Source organism: Arachis hypogaea, chromosome 8 (genome assembly GCF_003086295.3).
Source record: "Arachis hypogaea cultivar Tifrunner chromosome 8, arahy.Tifrunner.gnm2.J5K5, whole genome shotgun sequence".
Lineage (NCBI taxonomy): Eukaryota > Viridiplantae > Streptophyta > Magnoliopsida > Fabales > Fabaceae > Arachis > Arachis hypogaea.
In genome coordinates, this window is record NC_092043.1 from 51,401,314 (window position 1) to 51,419,203 (window position 17,890).

Below are 17,890 nucleotides of genomic sequence, written 5' to 3' on the forward strand. Positions count from 1 at the left end.
AGAGTATCTAAACCTAAATTAACTTAACCTTAAATCTAAATCTCATACTGTCATTCTTCCATATCTCCAACTCCATTATGCATTTCACAAACAAATAAACAGATAAAGGCAAGCACAAAAAGGTTACAAATACTGCAGGTAACAAATATACATTTAACATGGCAAGTACATTTAGACACACCCAATTAAAGCACAAGCAAGTAATTCAAGTAATATGCATATGATGCATGCCTGTCCTATGACTGATGATGTTCATCTATCAGTTATCCAGGCAACCTGACAAGTCCGAAAACCTTAGACTGTCCCTCGACGTGCATCCTTAAGAGTCTATGCATAGCTTTTTCTCAAATAATCAATATCGCTCAATGGGGTGTTACATTCTCGGGAATTTATAGTGCCCGGTCACCCTTACGTCGTAGGGTCAACAGAGTATCGAGTTTTCAACCTGGTACACGTGGTGGCAAGCCACAATAATTTATCCAGGGAATCTTGTATCTCAGATCATTTAATCATCGAAGCCAAGTATCATACATAATTATTCATTTGAATATCCAGCCAAGTATCATATGTGATAATCCGTAACATTTCATAATCAATTCATCACTTTTCAACTTTACTTCACCTTCAAGTTATCCTCATTTTCTAACTTCATCAGGTTTAACACTATTATTTATGACCAAAAGAATGAAAATACAGGTTTAGAAGTTTGAAATAGGTTTTAAAACCTCAAAAATCATGTTTGTTGAAACAGGTGTCACGTGTACGCGTGGCTTACGCGTGCGCGTGGGAATGTAAAAATGCAGCTCGCGCGCGCGTCCCTTGTCATGCGTACGCGTAAGTGAAATCTTCATGTCACGCGTACGCGTGGACATAATCTCATGCGTGCACATGGAACCAGTCGCGTGCACGTTGCCAAAAAATATGCCATACGTAGATGTGAGCGTACGATCTTAAAAAGAAATTATATATATAAATATATCTTATTTTACATATTTTTTATGTGTATTTCGTATATATATATATATATATATATATATATATATATATATATATATATATATATATATATATATATATATATATTACTTTCAAATTTCGAAGAACAAACTATGCCTTTAAAACATATTATTTTATTAGTTTTCTCTTTACCAAAATCTTGACAAATTTTTTGCTCATTATTAGTTGCCTTTAAAAGCATACTTATTACAATTCTATTGGAACTTTAATAATTTAACGTTTAGAAATTAAGATAAATTAAGTTCATGAATGTAATTTTGTCTATCTAGTAAAAATTTGGTGGTTAACAAAAACAATACTTTTAGTTCAAGGTATTTAATTATGTGGAATATAAACATAAAATTTTTTTTACTATGATCGTTCCAGTAGCTGATGCAATTCTTGCTTTTGCATATTCTCCTGCAATCATTTAAAACTTAAAGAAAAACTTATATATATATATATATATATATATATATATATATATATATATATATATATATATTGTGTTATGTTAGGTAATTAATTACTTTTTTGAATGAACACTTACCAATTAAATCAAAATATACTATATCTCTAAATTATTCATCTAAATTTTAATATTAGAATAACTACTGCACTTTTAATAAAATAATATCTCATATATCCATTATTCATATTGTCTAAAATTTTCATTGTCTGCCTAACATTTGAATCTTTTTATTCCTACTCCAAACCCAAAAATCAACGTGTTTAACCGGTTTACCCCAATTCTCAATCTCTCCTCCTTCCCTCCTTGCAGCCTCACTTCCCTCTTTGCAACCGCCGCCCCCTCACGGCCTCACCTCTGTTGGTCGTCTTCTGAGTTTCTCGTGCTTCCTTATTTCGTTTGCCGTTGTCGCCCTTTGGTTATCACCGTCGACGTCACAGGTGCATCCGGTTTTTCTTTTTTCCATCAGCCTCTACTCGTGCTTTTGTCTCTAGGTCACCATATGCCTCTGCTTCTTGTCTCTAGGTCACCTCTGCGTATTCTTGTTTTGTTGTCTGCCGTAGTTTCTCCTCTGAATGTGCAATCTTGTGAGCATTTTTTTTTATATTTCTTTCGTATTTAACTTTTTTAATCAGTTGATAATTAGTTTATTGATGCTGGTAAATATGTAGAAGAATAAAAATGTTTGGGTATAAGAATAAAGGAACCATGACGACAGAACAATCGTGAAAAACTATTTCTTTTTGTCGTGAGTCTTTTAAAAACTTTGTTGTGCGGCCATTTTTTTTGGCTAGAAGAAAGGGTTTTCTCTCTGGGTGAAAGGTTATAGGTCTATGGCCGAATGGTACATGAAAGAGGAAAATGAAAGGAGAATAAGAAAAAGTAAGAATAAAAATACAAATTTGATGATTTGAATTTAATGTATTTTGGGTATTGTGATATGATAGCTTTTTTTTGTCTGCTTGCTTTATTTCTGCTGAAATGAAAATGGACCATTGAATTGAAATTTGAATTTGTCGAGACTTCTAGGAATTTTTATTGTGAAAATACATGCATAACTAATTTTGGTCCTAATTAATTAGTAATTAGTAAGGTTTTGAAAATTAGACCGAATGGGTTAGTTCGACCAGTCTAACCGTGAATCGGCAGTAATTACAGTCCGATTTTTCCCTAAAACCGTTTTTCTAAAAATCGGAGGAGAACAGAAACGGCGTCGTTTTTGCCAAATTTGCTTACTTTCACTCTTGGTTCTGGAGTTCCTTCGTTTCTTTCTCCCTTTTCCCTCCCTTTCTTTCATTCACAGAAACCCAGCCAAAAAACCCTAGCACTGTAAGCCTACACCACCGCCGCCGCAAGGAGTGGCATACTGCCGCCGTCCGTCCGTCTATCTAGCTTCCCTCGTGCTCCAAGTCTTCAACCCCCGTTCGCTGTCACCGATCGCAGCTGCTTCCTCGAGCTCGGCATCCGTCGTCTTTGTCTGCTCAGCCGCGCTTCCGCCGCCGTTGGTTGCCGTTAACGTTCGCGTCTTCGTTCAGCCGTCGTCTTCGTTCGTGTTCTTCGCCGTTCAAGTTTGCTCGGCGTTCACCGTTCGCGTTCACTCGCCGTTCACCGTTCGGGTTCGCGTTCGTCTTGAAGCCACGTTGCCCTGCTTCAAACTCTGCGACCAACCCGCGCGCTCCACTTAGCCTTCGAACTGCTCTCTTTTGTCGCCGCCGTGAGTTCCCTAAACCCACCACCAGACAATACACTCGCACAACACGAATACTCTGCTTCAAAGTCTGCAACTTCTTATTTCTATTACAATAAGTAACTATTTGATTTGGCAGTGGTTTGGATTTTTTTTCATAGACTAAATTAAAGTATACAATAGTTATGTTCTCTTCTCTATCACATTGATACTAAGCTTTGAATTTTCTTATTTCGTTTCAAGGTTACCGCACTCAACATGTTTGATGAGATGCTTTAACCATATTTCGGGTTGGTTTTATCATTTACAGCTTTTAGAAACTTAGTAAGTTGATTGCATGTGAAATTAGAATAATTGGATCTTAGTAATTAGGAAATTTTAGCTGCACAAATAGCATCTTTGTAGAAAACATATTAGCATGATGACTCCACTTGCATTACTGTTCTTCTGGTAAATTTTAACTGTTAGTGTGAACTTGTTAATTTGCTAATTGTTCTTGCGTTGTTGTTCTGTTGTTCTTCTGTTATTTTTATTTTATTTTATTTTTGTTGTGATTTTCTGTTCTTGAACTTGTTAAGTTGATAATTTGCTAAATTGTTGGGCTGCTGTTGTTTTAATTTGCTAAATTGTTAGGTTTCTGTGATTTAATTTGTTGGATTTTCTATTTAGGTCTTGTTCTTGTTTATTTGCTAAATTGTTGTTGTGTATTTATTGTTGTCTTTGAGATTCTTGCTGGATATTGGTGATCATTGATTTATTATATGCTTCATGTTTTCATTGTTTTCTTCTTCTTAAGGAAAAAAAAATTCTGTTTTCATTGTTTTGTTGATTGTTTGTTTTGTTTCAGAAATTAATTTTTTGTGACCAATGCTCAAACTCTAAATGCTGTTCTGTTGGTTTTGCAGTGTTTGTTTTGTTTCAGGAATCAATTTTTCGTTATCAATGCTCAAACTCTGAATGTTGTTCTTCTGTTTTTGTTTTGTTTCATAAATCAATATTTTTTTATCAATGCTCAAACTCCGAATGTTGTTCTGCTGTTTTTGTTGTTTCAGAAATCAATTTTTTGTGATTAATGCTCATACTCTGAATTTTGTTCTGTTTTGTTTTAAGGCTGTGTTTAGAAGAGGTGATTGATTTCTAACTGTTGTTTTGTTTTTGTTTTAAAGCTGTGTGTTGTGTTCAATTTTCATTTTGTAGGAAATTCGTTGAGGTATATAAGAATTAAGAAGGAAGATTATTTTAACGGTATTATTCTGTTGATTGTGGTATGCTACAAGCTTGAACATAGAATTGAAGAGAGAAACCCTTTATTATTTTATCATTGGCCTATTTTTGGCATTGCATATCATTGTAGTTTGTTTATTCATAGAACTAGTTGTTTATGATCCCCTTTTGAAGTAAAAAAATGCAGTAAAAGAGTGTTTAGAACCAGTTGCTTTATTCATTGAATTTTTATAGAATCAGGTGTTTATTATAGAACGGTTTTTCCGGTTGAACCACGGTTGAACCGGTTGAACTAATAAACTAGTAAACCAGTAACTAGAGCGATTCGATGACTAGTCCGCTTTTTTGAACCTTGGTAAATAGTGACTCACCCTTTGAAACAGTAACCCAGTAACCCGGTGATCCATAGTCCAATCAGTTCAATTGCCATTTGGTTCTGATAACTATGATAGGTCTACAGTATAATTGACTCAACCTAGTGTATAGAACATGTTTTGTTGCCTCAATGTACTGAAGTTTGTGTTTTTATGTTATTTGTTTTCTACTTTGAGTATTCCTAAATTAAAAATTTCATGCCTTAACTAGTAGGCAAGGGTTTTCTCTGTTAAGCAATTAAGTTAAACGAATTTGATATGTAGTGTATGATTATCTATATATATTTTATTAAACTTGCTTCTTATTTTGATATGTTCTCTCTTTCTCGACATGAATACTTGTTTTATTACCGTTCTTGTTTATTTGTTTGTTCCCTCTTCTTGATTTGCAGATTTTTTTTTCCTTGCAGTTTTCGGTCATGAGTTTGCTTGAAGTCATTAAAAATGCTTCAATCAATTCGAAGCCACTTGATTCTCCACTGGATTATCCTATTGTTCTGAACCCTGATACTATTATACCTAACTTGAAGCCTGAACAAGAAGACGCAGCGGCCTTGTGTCTTGTAAAACCTCTTAGTGGATGGAAAATTTCGCAAGCTGATGCCGAACTCATTGACATTGGGAAGAAGTTCTTTATACAGCTAAAGGCAAAGCTCAAGAGTGGTAATAGTTTGGAGAGTGATGAGTTTATTGGTGATTTGAATTCCTATCTGAATAGCATTGCTGAGAAAATAGGTGTTTCGGTTGCTATTAATCCATCTATGCCCAATTATACTAAGTTCTTGATTGACAAGGTTGGATATTTTATAGGTAAGGATGTTGTTGGTGTTGTTTTGGATGTGTGCATTTCGTTTGATATTTGGGATATAGTTGAGGCTTTGATTGAGCATGGTGTTATTAAGCATTCTTGTCATTTGGGCTTGGTTACTAGGTTAGTTGAAAAGAAGAGGTCCGACTTGATATGTACGTGCATTAAGCACGCGTTTGATCTCGGGTCATCTGAAATACTCAGCATTCTGAGGTATTTTCTTTCTCCATCCAAAGATGCTTATGATAGTATGATAACTGTGAAGAAGGAATGGGAGAACCAAGTACAGTTGGCCATTGATGGAATTAGTGATAGCAGTTGGAACAAAAAGAATCTGCTTGTGGCAAAGGAGGCTTCCGTTTTGCTTATGGTAGCTTATGATGGTTTCTCTGCATCTGAGATTTGTTTGCATTATCTACTTGCATCGTCAAACTTCAATGATGTGCTGTTATCATCTTCCTTCAGTAAGTTGAATGGCAAAGAGTTGATTAACTTGATTCGCTATTTATCGAAGTGGCTAAAGAAGTACGAGAGGTTTCCTCAAGCCGGTCCCTGCCCTGAAGCTGCAGCAGCTTTGGGTTTGACGGTTTGCGATTGGGTTCCTAAACTCGACGATGTTGTGAAGTTTCTTGGTTTTGTGCTTGATGAGAACTTTTCTTCGTTGGTGTTGCATCCGGAGTTTCATGAGCAGCTAAGATTAATTGAGGAAGTGGTTAGTTCTTTGACTGCTGAATCCAAATGTTGTTTTTTGATGGCTGATGTGGTGAACAAACTAAAGATGGAAGTAAAAGGTGGAAATACGTATGATCTTTTTTGAAACTTTGTTGTTCGATTTTGTTATGTTTTATCAATTTTGATAGAATATGAAGACTGGTCTGAAGTGTGAACTGATAATCAAATCATCAAAATCATTGTAATTTTTGGTTTATGATCTCAACTGCAATTCATTTAGACGTTTATCTATTCTCACGTGCTTTCTTATTTAAGAATTATTCCTTGTAGTGTTCATTAGTAGTCGATTTCTTGGATTCGCTATAGTGTTATTAGTTTACTCCTGTCACTTGTTACTTGGTAAAGAATCATTTTTTTCCTTCTCAAATGATATCATTGCTGTTTTTCATTTTTTTTCCTATTTATATTCGAACATTTTACAGTAAAGAATATTTACACGTGATCTGAATTTTTTATTTAAATTAATTAAATATAATATTTACTAAAATATATAAACAATCAAGTATTTATCAATATGCATAACATGACATAGTCCGGACAAGGTTTTGAAAACCGGATCGAATTGACTGGTTTGACTAGATTAATCGGAAATCGATCAATTAATCGACTCGGTTAGCATCCAAAATCAGTTTACAATAAATTGGTGAAAAAATTGGTCGAAACTGTGATTAATTGGTGAATCGGATGAATCGGTCGGTTTTTTGAAGGTCTGGTTCTTTCATTCAACATTAAAATGGTGTCGTTTTGTTTTAAAAAAAAAAAAAACAAACGCATGAAGACCCCAAATGCCCCAATCCCTTCTCCCTTCTCGCTCACTTTCATCAGTCTCCCTCACCAAAATGGCACAAAATCCCTAATTTCAAAGGTGGCAGCTTTGGAGAGCAGCGGAAGAATGAGCGGAGCCCTTGTCACAGCACGGCAGCGGCGGAGGAAGGAGGCGGTGGAGCTGTGTCTGAGGATGATGTGCATGGCTTTTTCTCATTGTTGCAGTTTCTCTCACTTTCCGTCTCAGCCGCCGCCACTCTTCTTCTCCTCACCGTCTCTGTGCTTGTCGTGAAGCTTGCCTCTGTCTTCGCTGTCGTCGGCCGCCTCTTTCTCATCGTCAAAGACGCCTTTGTCTCCGAGCCATCTCTCTCTCTCTGTGTGCGAAGTGCGAACTTACCCGTGCCGCCGTGGACTCTTCGCCGTCGTCGTGAGTTCTTCAATCTTTCGCCGTCCTTCAACATCTTCTTTGTGGTCTTCTTTATTTTCACTGATTTCCTCCCTTTTTCACTTTAGTTTTTGATTTGTTTCCTCTGTTGTGGAGTCATTGATTATTTGTTAACTTTATTTATTCTGATTTGTTTCCTCTGTTGTAGAGTCATTGCTATGATGCATTGCTTCACTACATTGTTTATGGAAATTCGTAATCTTCTCCATGTTTCTGTTAATGGAATACAGTGGTAACAGAGTACAGAGAATAAATGTTGAAAACTAGCGATCACATATTTGTGAAATTCTATATTCTGTAATGTATTCTTCTAATAATCCTCCTAATTTTGATATAATTTCAGATTCTGGATTTTGAATGCTGAATTGAATTTCGGTATAATTTTATAACGCTGAACAGAATTGATATAATTTTGGATTTTGAATGTCTGTAATTCTAAATTTTGCTGTCATTGCTGTAATACCTGAGGTTTTATTTTACTGTAATTGCTGTAATAGCTGAAACATGAAGTTTTTCAGAGGGCAAGGCATGGTTTGTTTTGCACATCTTGAAAAAATGTTACTGCTGATATTGGTTCATAGCTATTTCTAATTACTAATTTGGCATTAATTGAGTGAGTTTTGTCTAATTAAGTAATTATTGATGTTGGTGATTGTTGATTGAATATGGATATAGTATTTTATGCTATGATTTCTTTTAGATATAAATTTTGATGTTTGAATTCAAATGCAGAATTTTAATGAGATGAGATATAGTTTAGTTAGTGGATGGGTTATGAAATTTTAAATTTTATTATTATATGAATGATTGAATTTAAATTTTAAAAGATTAATATTGCATTTTTAATAATTTTATTTTATATTTAATGAAACTGGTTTGACCACGGTTGGACCATTAAATTATTGAACTAGTTACTTGACCGGTTCAATAATCGGTTCGGTTCTTGCAACCTTGGTAAAATATGATCTCTTACGATGTTTCTCTCTTATATTTTCTCTTGGTCCCACTTATAAAATAAATAGTGAGAGATTACACTTTACTAGGGGGTGGTAAGCGGGGAAGCCAGTCCTGTCCTGCTCTGCCAGAAGCCTGCCCCGCCTCGTCTAGTGAGGCGGTTCTAGAATCCCACCCCGCCCCGCCTAACTGCGGCTAGCGGGCTAAGCCCACCAAAGATCCTTTTTTTTAAGGTATAAAAAATTATATTTTTTATATTCACATTAAAGTCTTTGTAATTATAAATATCTATTAAACATAATTATAAACCAAGTTTTCATCCAAAACATAATTATAAATATTGTCTTCAAAGCAAAATAAACATAAATCCAAAACATAATTATAAATATTGTCTCAAAAGTAATATAAACATAATTCAAAATACTCAATTTTCATTTTCATACTTTTGTAAGTTGGATTGGGCAAAGTTGGATTCTAACAAAAAAAATTACAAAAATACTCCTTGTAAAAAAAAAAAACAAAGCTTGGTGGAGAAGCTCACCCCATCCCGCCAAAACCCGCGGTTTAAGCGGTGAGTGTTAGCCGGACTTTTGTTTTTTGGCGGTCCCAATTTTTTAACTCAGCCCTTCTTTTTTAGCAGGTTATGCGGGCCGGTCTGGCGGATTTAGGCTCGTTTGTCACCCCTACACTTTACTTTCTAAAATAAAATCTAAAATTGAAAGGATCCAAATATTTTTTTGACGGTCCATTCTTAGAGGCACTAAGATTTGGGAAAAAGACATATAAGTTCCTGACTTTTTAAATTTTTGACAAATACATCCCTGACAAAATTTAAATACAAAAAAGTCCCTGACTTTAACAAATGGAGGACAATTTAGTCCTTCCGTCTATTTTCCTCTCATACACCAAACAGAACTGGCTGACGTGGCTGAAACGGTGTCCAGGTGTCCGTTACAGTGCCACGTTGGAAGGGAAATAAAGTTCGAATGACAAATAAGTCCTTGACGTCATTTTACAAATAAAATTCGAAGGACAAATAGGTCTTTCAGAATTTTTTTTTCAAAATTAATAAACTCCTTTCCTAAATTCTCTCATCTACTTCTCTCCATTTTTATATTTTTCTCTACTATTTTTACTCTATATATAATTATATTTTATATTAGTAATTTGACAAATCAAAATATGTCATTTGATATTTTTTTACAATTAAAATATTTTTAAATGTAAAAGCATACACATTAAATTATTTTAAATTTTAGATAACAAATGTTAAAATAAATTATTAATAAAAAATTAGACTTTTTCATATAAAAATAATAACTAAAAATCTTATCATTTAATTTTTTATCTGCGGATATCTTGGTTTTCTTAGTCAGAAATTTTTGTCAACTTATGACTTTTTTGTAAAAGTAGTCTGATTTTATAAATCTTTTGTGTCATGCATAATTTATACTGTTAGAACAAAGTGAACTATAATTTTAAAAAAATTATTCTCATAATGTTATTATGGATAAAAATACTAGTTCTAATATAATACACAAATGCACTAATGCTAACTTAATACATGAATGATGCACAAATAAACTAATGCTAACTTGATACATAAATGAACTGATGCTAACTAATGCCACTGGTATGATGAAAACTGAACTAATGCAATTTAACAAATTCTAATATAATATACAAATGTACTAAAACTGAACTAATGCAATTGAAGAAAAAAATAGAAACAGAACAAGCCCAATTTCTGTAATTTTAATACAAATAATTTAAATTGCAGAATACAACAAGTTAACTAGATTTCAAAATACAAGCATAATTTTATAAACTAAATTCTCATAACAGAAACATAATAGAAGCATAATAAAAAAAAATTCTCAAGGGCCTATCTGTCCTTCAAATTTTATTTGCAAAATGACGTCAAGGACTTATTTGTCCTTCGAACTTTATTCCCCTTCCAGCGTGACACCGTAACGGACACTTGGACACCGTTTCAGTCACGTCAGCCAATTCCGTTTGGTGTATGAGAGACAAATAGACAGAATGACTAAATTGTCCTCCATTTGTTAAAGTCATGGACTTTTTTGTATTTAAATTTTGTTAAAGATGTATTTATCAAAAATTTAAAAACTATTTGTCTTTTTGCTCTAATCCATGGAAGCCTCCGAATGTATATGATCGGGCGTAAGGCCCCATATTTAACAAGTAGAGTTAGCAATGGGCATGGGAGTGGGCTCATGTTATTACCGGGCTGGGATGATTCTTTTACATATTTTTTGTGCGATTGAAATCTTAGGTGTCTTGTCTTTCCAGTCCGCAACTATATTCGAGCCTGACCCAAGTTAGTAGCTACTCCAAGTACTAGGCCCAAGAAAAAATACACCATGTACTTTGTAGTTGACTTTCGTTTTTAGTCTATGTAATCGACAAAAAAAAATTTATTTTAATGAAATTTTTTTCAATTGACAGTATTTAAGAAAATTCTAGCATATGTTGGCATTTGAATAAATTGATATCTTAAAATTGTTAAGAAAATGACACAAGAGTAAAGTGTATGTCAAGATGAATTCAAAGAGAAGCAACAGGAATTATGATAGATTAGATTATAAAATTGGAGTTTTAATAATGGTTTGGATTTTGGAATTATCCATATGTTGATAGGTAGAGCGTAATTGTGAGGAAGCCAGGTGTGTGGCATGGAGTGGTGGTTGATAATATTAAGATATTTGAAGGAGTGTGATGGTGTGATCCAAGGTGGCAGTGTGTGGTCCCACAGAATCTAAAGGCAGCCAACAAGAAGGGAGTAATGGATTTGCGGATATAAGAAGCGAGATAAAACGATAAGCCAGAACGCACGTGAACCGTGGGATCGAAATATCCTGGGAGGCAACGGTGGAAGAGAAAGGAGGAACAAGAGCCACATGAATGCAATAGAAATGAGGGCCATGCACTTAACATTCCTTGCTTGTTTTGATATCAGCAGAGCGAGATGGCGACTGTAACAACGCAGGCTTCAGCGACTGTATTGAGGCCATGCCCTTCTTCCAAGGCAAGGTTCCTGTCTGGCTCATCTGGCAGACTCAACAGGGAGGTGTCGTTTAGGCCATTGAGATCTCCTTCTTTCAAGGTGGAAGCCAAGAAAGGAGAGTGGTTGCCTGGCTTGGCCTCTCCAGCTTATCTGAATGGCAGGTATACATGCAATAAAGACTATTGTTAATATTTTTGATTACATGAATTATGTAATGTTAATGAATTATTATGGTTGTGATGAAGTCTTCCGGGAGACAATGGATTCGACCCGTTGGGGCTAGCAGAGGACCCAGAGAACCTGAAGTGGTTCGTACAGGCAGAGCTGGTGAACGGGAGATGGGCGATGCTGGGGGTGGCAGGGATGCTGCTGCCGGAGGTGTTCACGAGCATAGGGATCATAAATGTTCCGAAATGGTACGACGCAGGGAAGGAGGAGTACTTCGCGTCTTCGTCGACCCTGTTTGTGATAGAGTTCATACTCTTCCATTACGTTGAGATCAGGAGATGGCAGGACATCAAGAACCCTGGGAGTGTGAACCAAGACCCCATCTTCAAGCAGTACAGCCTCCCCCCCAACGAGGTCGGCTACCCTGGTGGCATCTTCAACCCCCTCAACTTCGCCCCCACTCTTGAGGCCAAGGAGAAGGAGCTTGCCAATGGCCGCTTGGCTATGCTCGCCTTCTTGGGTTTTATTGTTCAGCACAACGTCACTGGCAAAGGCCCCTTTGACAACCTCTTGCAGCACATCTCTGACCCTTGGCATAATACCATTGTTCAAACGCTCTCTTCCAACTAATTCAATTCTTCCTCGCCTTTCTTTTCATTGTACAGACCAACTACTACTACTAAGATGTATTGAGACCCCTTTCATATTTTTAATGGAATAAAATTAAGAGTTTGCTCCCTATGAGCCAAAGAATGTGCTTCTATATCTGTGATTTCCCTACAACAACAAGTAATATGCATGATATTCATATTCAGAAGCACTTCATAACGAAAATGCAGATACATATGGTCTCAGCTAAATACATTTCACATAGATACAGGAAAAAGAATATCTGTATGTCATTTCAAGCAAGAAGAAATGTTCCACCATAAAACTTAAGGCTGGCTGTAATTTACGTTCAAGTTACAAGTCAATATATATATAGGCTTCCCTGCGAGAAGGGCAATTGTAATGTGTATATCACATAATTTTGATAGTTACTTTGCTTTCCAATTTGAAACAATACATATACGTAGGCGAGTTCTATGATGCTCCCTTAAGACAATCATGGCAAGTTGCAACTAAATGAAAGCATTACACCAGCATGCATGGAAAAGCTTTGAAACTCTATGAATGTCACTTTGTTTTATCATTTATGTAATTCAGTCAGATTCATGTTCTCTGTTTTGCTCTTTTTTTTTCAAGACAATCAAATTAAGATAATAAACTTTTTTTTTTGTGTGTAATTGTTCAAATTATTTTAACGATATATCCATCAACTGTTATAGCACTTCTAGTTAATTAGATTCTCATGAAATTTAAAGCGGAATTAATTTTATTCACCTTTACTTTTAACATATTGAGTCTTCTTGTCGATTCGGTATTTTATACACTTTCTGTTGTTTTTTATAGGGAGCTCTTTTAGACAGTTAGTTTTGTCAGTAATTTTTTGGTGTTGCATTGTAAGCTCAACTATTTTATATAGTCGAGTCTTTAAAGTTTTCTCCCATTTTATGGTAAAAACTTTAATCTACGATCGAAAAAAATATATCTACCTTCTGTCATATTTGGCAACGAACTAAGAATGGTTAACAATTTTGTTCGAGTGAAGATTTCAAGTTACCCTATTTCAGTCATATAATTATTAATCTAATTTACCAATCTTTAATTCCCCCAATTCTGTATGAATTGAACATATTAAATTGTGTGTTGTGTCTATCTCATCATGTTTTTATTGACAATTTTCTATCTCTTGATGTAAAAAGAGCGACGAAAAAACAAAAGAATAAACAAACACAAAAAATATTGCTTTTTTCAACTAACATATTATTCTCTTTCTTTTTTTTTTGACACGCCTTTGTGAGAATATTGAAAGATAAATAACACAAGTGATGCAAATAAACTAAATTATATTGAAAGAAATTGTAATTAAATTTGTCTCTTGACTATTATTGTGTAAATTACACTGAGATATCTGATATACATAGAGTTTGAACATAATCAGCTAGTGAGAGATATTTTTAGGAAAGCTTAATTGCTTTGACAGCACACCAATGATGTTCAATCGGATTCTGTATGAATTGACTGACACGGTTTACAGCAAATATAATTTTTGTATGTCTGAGAGTTGCATTATGTAAGCCTCTAACTATAAACCTGTAAAATTTTGGATTTTCAAATGGTGAAGAGCCTTGTGATACAAGTTTTAATGAGGAGATCACAGGGATTGGCATAGATTTAGAATTCGGCATCAGATGCAAATTGAGAAAAAAGAACCAATTGCTGCCAAGTAACAAAGTTGGTATCATCTAGTTTATCTGGAATAGGAGTCAGAAACAATTTGTTGTTGTTGCTGGTGGTGAAAATTACTAAGGTTATGGATCAACTTGAAGCTCTTAATACCATGTGAGAATATTGAAAGATGAATAACACAAGTAATGCAGAAAAACTGAACTGTATTAAAAGAAATTATAATTTGTCTCTTAATTATTATTGTGTGAATTACACTGAGATATCTGATATATATAGAGTTTAGACATAACCAACTAGTTAAACCAAGACTTGGCACCTAAACCTGACACATATTGCCATCTTTATCCTTCACACTCCATTTAGCCTTCTTTTTATGAAGTGAAAAAGAAAAGGAGGGAAGCTAAGATTTTGACTTTCTTACCGTTGCTAGGATAAATGTAATTTGGTGGAGTTACATTGAACATCCAATTCATCAAATTCTTTGTTATTAATACTCAGTTTATCACTCTCAAAATCATAGTGGGATTAGATGATATAAATGGCAAGAGATGTTTCCCCGAAACTGGAAATAAGTTGTTGAATTAATGGTACAAGTGTTACTGAACAGTAAATTCCCAACAAAAGAAAATGAAGATATGAGAAAAGTCAATTTCCATCCAATAACATGTTGATGCATAGCATAGGCACCAAGCCTGTTCAATATATAAACAACTTTAATTTGTGGCTCATCCACTATATGTTATATTCAAATAATTTAAGAGTAATTTAATTGTAGGACTCTTTAGTGGGAAGCTGAGTCCGTATCCATTGAAGTTGACAATGGAATTGAAGCAGCAATTGCTTTTGCTTTTCTAATAAGTCGACTTTATAAGTGGTTTTACTTCCAAAACCGTGTCCCTTGGCCAAAGTGATTCTGCTTTACTCTTTACACTGTAGTTAATATTATAATGCAGAGTTGATGGAAAGTGGCTTAACACCTGCTCGTGTCAAACCTCATAATGCAATTAAAGCACATCCGGCCAATTGAAGAAAACTAGTAGTGGGGCCAATTTTGCAAATGAGTGGTGGTCTTGGTCTAAAGCATGAAGTCATAGTTATCGGAAGCAAATAAGTGATCTACACAACTGAGTTATTGGATTATTAATTCAACTAATAGATCATCAGTTAAATCGATTAATTCGGTCATAAATAGATAATTACATAATATTTTATTTTATTTTTTATTTTTATAGTAAATATTTTTTTAGTTTTATTTTATATTAAATTCATTATTATTTTTAAATTTTAATAATTCATCAATTAATTTATATTTATTATATTCTTTAAATATTTATAAAAAAATAAAAAATAAAAAATATATTATAATTAATAAAATATTATTTTTAAAATTTGTAAATATAATTTATTTTTATTTATGTAATATATTTAATAAAAAATATTATGTATAAAAATAATATATATTTTTTAATTTAACCAGATCATTTTTAACCAATTTTAATAAGGTTTGACCAATTTTTATCAGGTTTATTAAGTTTAACCGAATTAAGTATTTAACCGATTTAAATAATAACACAGCTTAAATTAATAATCGAGTAATCGGTTTTTGGTTCGACTAATCAGGATCGGATTTGATAACTATGAATAAAGCACTTTGTCCATTCTAATCAATGTTTACCATAATCCAAACATCATTTTAGGGAATTGAGATATATAAAATCAAGAAATTAATTGTCATGAATTAGAATTGGGAAATAAGAATAAAGAGTATCCTTGATATATTTGCAAGTAGTAGCACTAGTAGTAGTTTGCAATGAAGGGTATGGAATATGAAATTTGCAAGAATCGAAGCTACTATTTTAATTAGTTATTATGGACAGAATTGATGATGATGCTAACTTCCAACGAACTATCATAATTGAAAATTGTTATGGACATCTGGAGGAAATGAAAACAAAGGTTGCTTTCTTTTGGAAAAGGGAAGAAAGGCAGAAAAAAAGGAAATGGGTGGAAAGAGCCAAAAAGTAACAAAGAGCGCAATGGCAAGAGGAAAAGGATTCATTTTTTCGCATCTAAGGGTCCCATACCAATTCATGTTATTCACAAAGTGTGGCTTGCGTTAGATTCAACCTCTCAAAATATCTAGCTGATGTTTTCTTCTTCTAGGACATGTTGGGTTAGGTTGGTTTTGGTGTAAAGTGGATATTTTCGCATATTTTAATATCATTTCAATTGCTGTGAGTATATATTTTAGGAAGAGTTTTAGGTATATCAAAAATATCGATGTTCCAGTTATTTTAGCTATTGATCTAAATTATAAAAATATATATAATATATATTAATTAAAATCAACAGTTATTTTAACTGGTTTACACATGTATATATGATCATATTTTTTTTAAAATGGTTAAAATAATCGTTTAAATTTCATCTGAATTAGTTTTTCAAATTTTTACTTTTGTCGAGGTTTTCTTTGAATTAGTGAGAGTTTTAAAGCCTCATAAAACTATAGCTAATCTTTAACCTATTGTAAAATTTTAAACCATTTAATTTGAAATAAAATTTTAATTATATTAAAAACCTTCGAAAATGAATTCAATTTCTTCAAAATATAGTTTTTTTAAATCCCACATTTGAATCAAACAAAAATTTAATTGACAAGGTAAAAAAGAAGAGCAGAAAACGGCGAATAACGAAGAACACGAGCGGCGACACCTTCCTCTTCCCTCTTCCCCTTTCTCCTTTCTTTCGCTTTCCTTTCCTTTCCCAAACCAAACACCCCTGTGAATTGTGATACCTTTTCCTTTTTTCCCTTTAACCCATTTTTTTGTAGTTAGAGATATTTTTGGAATAAAAATTAAAAATTTAGTGAAAATGACAATTTTAAAATTAAGTTAAATGGGACTATTTTGTAGGTAAAAAAAGACTGAGAACGAAAAAAATTTTCTAACTCCTATTTTAGGACCAAAATCGTAACCTAATTTTTAACCTATTGTAAAATTTTAAACCTTTTAATTTGAAATACAATTTTAAATTAAAATTCCGCTAAAGAGCCAATAAAGTATTTGTACAATGTATACAATGAACTATTTATTTGGCTCGATACGAGTTAAAAATAAAAATTACTATATTATACACATTAGACACGAATTACATTAAGTCCCCATATTTTTTCTTTAAATTATATTAAAAACCTTCGAAAGTGAATTCAATCTCTTCAAAATGTAGTTTTTTTAAATCCCACACTTGAATCAAACAAAAATTTAATTGACAAGGTAAAAAGGATACGAAAAAACTAATCCAATATAAAAGAAAAGACAAATAGGTTGTTCAATTTTTTCTGAGGTGAGTATGATGGTAAAAAAAAACATGGGAACAAAAGATGTGAAGGTCAAGGAACCAACAAAATAACAAATGAAAAAAAAAATGCGCTCCGTGTACATAAAAGTCGGTCATTAATATAAAATTTATGTTGGAATATAAATATACTTTAAAAATAAATTAAACTACATTTATAATTATATATAAATATATTAATAATTGATTTTAGTGTACGAATAATATTTTTGTAAAAAATATTTAAACAATTGTAACCCATAAAAATGTTTAATAATAGGATTTGAAACTGCCAAAACTGGAAAAAATCCACACAAATGAGTGGAAATGGGTTCGGACTGATCTTTAATCTTTTTAACTTAATTCTACTTTTGAAAATTTAAATTTGATCTGATATTGTGAATGCATATATTTTAGGGGCCCAGATTTGATGTTAATTGTATGCTTAGAACCTTTTGGTGCAGACAGAGGTAAAGGTAGCTGGCAATGGCATGTTTTAGATTCAAGCTTATCCTCTTAATTCCCCAATGCGGTCTCCATTCCAAGGTTCCCACTCTATGATCAGTGTTTCTTTGCATCTATGGAAATAACTTCTAAGGATAAAAACAAGCAACA

The 17,890-nt window shown here is 33.3% G+C and overlaps 2 protein-coding genes and 1 long non-coding RNA gene across 11 annotated transcripts; all 3 read left to right on the top strand.

Moving 5' to 3' along the window:
• The first annotated feature begins 1,722 nt into the window (after nt 1–1,722).
• LOC112708244 (uncharacterized) lies at nt 1,723–6,521 on the top strand. 9 transcript variants are annotated; one of them, XM_072201824.1, is made up of 4 exons: nt 1,725–3,179; nt 3,396–3,442; nt 4,350–4,397; nt 5,161–6,521. In XM_072201824.1, exon 4 carries the CDS (start codon nt 5,170–5,172, stop codon nt 6,373–6,375), a length of 1,206 nt encoding a protein of 401 aa, XP_072057925.1. In that variant the 5' UTR covers nt 1,725–3,179; nt 3,396–3,442; nt 4,350–4,397; nt 5,161–5,169; the 3' UTR covers nt 6,376–6,521. The 9 variants fall into 9 exon arrangements, with proteins under 9 accessions (XP_025616208.1, XP_072057925.1, XP_072057926.1 ...); XM_072201826.1 differs by having other exon boundaries at nt 2,691–3,271; XM_072201825.1 differs by having other exon boundaries at nt 3,396–4,397.
• Nucleotides 6,522–7,050: 529 nt separating this feature from the next.
• Nucleotides 7,051–8,109, top strand: LOC112708246 (uncharacterized). The gene is made up of 2 exons (XR_003156288.2): nt 7,051–7,482; nt 7,649–8,109. It is a non-coding gene; the product is annotated as an uncharacterized lncRNA (long non-coding RNA).
• Nucleotides 8,110–10,956: 2,847 nt separating this feature from the next.
• On the top strand, nt 10,957–12,400 carry LOC112708247 (chlorophyll a-b binding protein P4, chloroplastic). Its single transcript, XM_025760424.2, has 2 exons — nt 10,957–11,643; nt 11,728–12,400. Exons 1-2 carry the CDS (start codon nt 11,444–11,446, stop codon nt 12,278–12,280), a joined length of 753 nt encoding a protein of 250 aa, XP_025616209.1. The 5' UTR covers nt 10,957–11,443; the 3' UTR covers nt 12,281–12,400.
• Nucleotides 12,401–17,890: the final 5,490 nt, after the last annotated feature.

What these genes read in the sequence shown, in the direction of transcription:
- LOC112708244 (XM_025760423.3), top strand. Translation starts at nt 5,170, where the DNA reads ATGAGTTTGCTTGAAGTCATTAAAAATGCTTCAATCAATTCGAAGCCA.
- LOC112708247 (XM_025760424.2), top strand. Translation starts at nt 11,444, where the DNA reads ATGGCGACTGTAACAACGCAGGCTTCAGCGACTGTATTGAGGCCATGC. An exon ending in CCAGCTTATCTGAATGGCAG is followed by an intron (nt 11,644 to 11,727) that starts GTATACATGCAA and finishes GTTGTGATGAAG; the next exon opens with TCTTCCGGGAGACAATGGAT.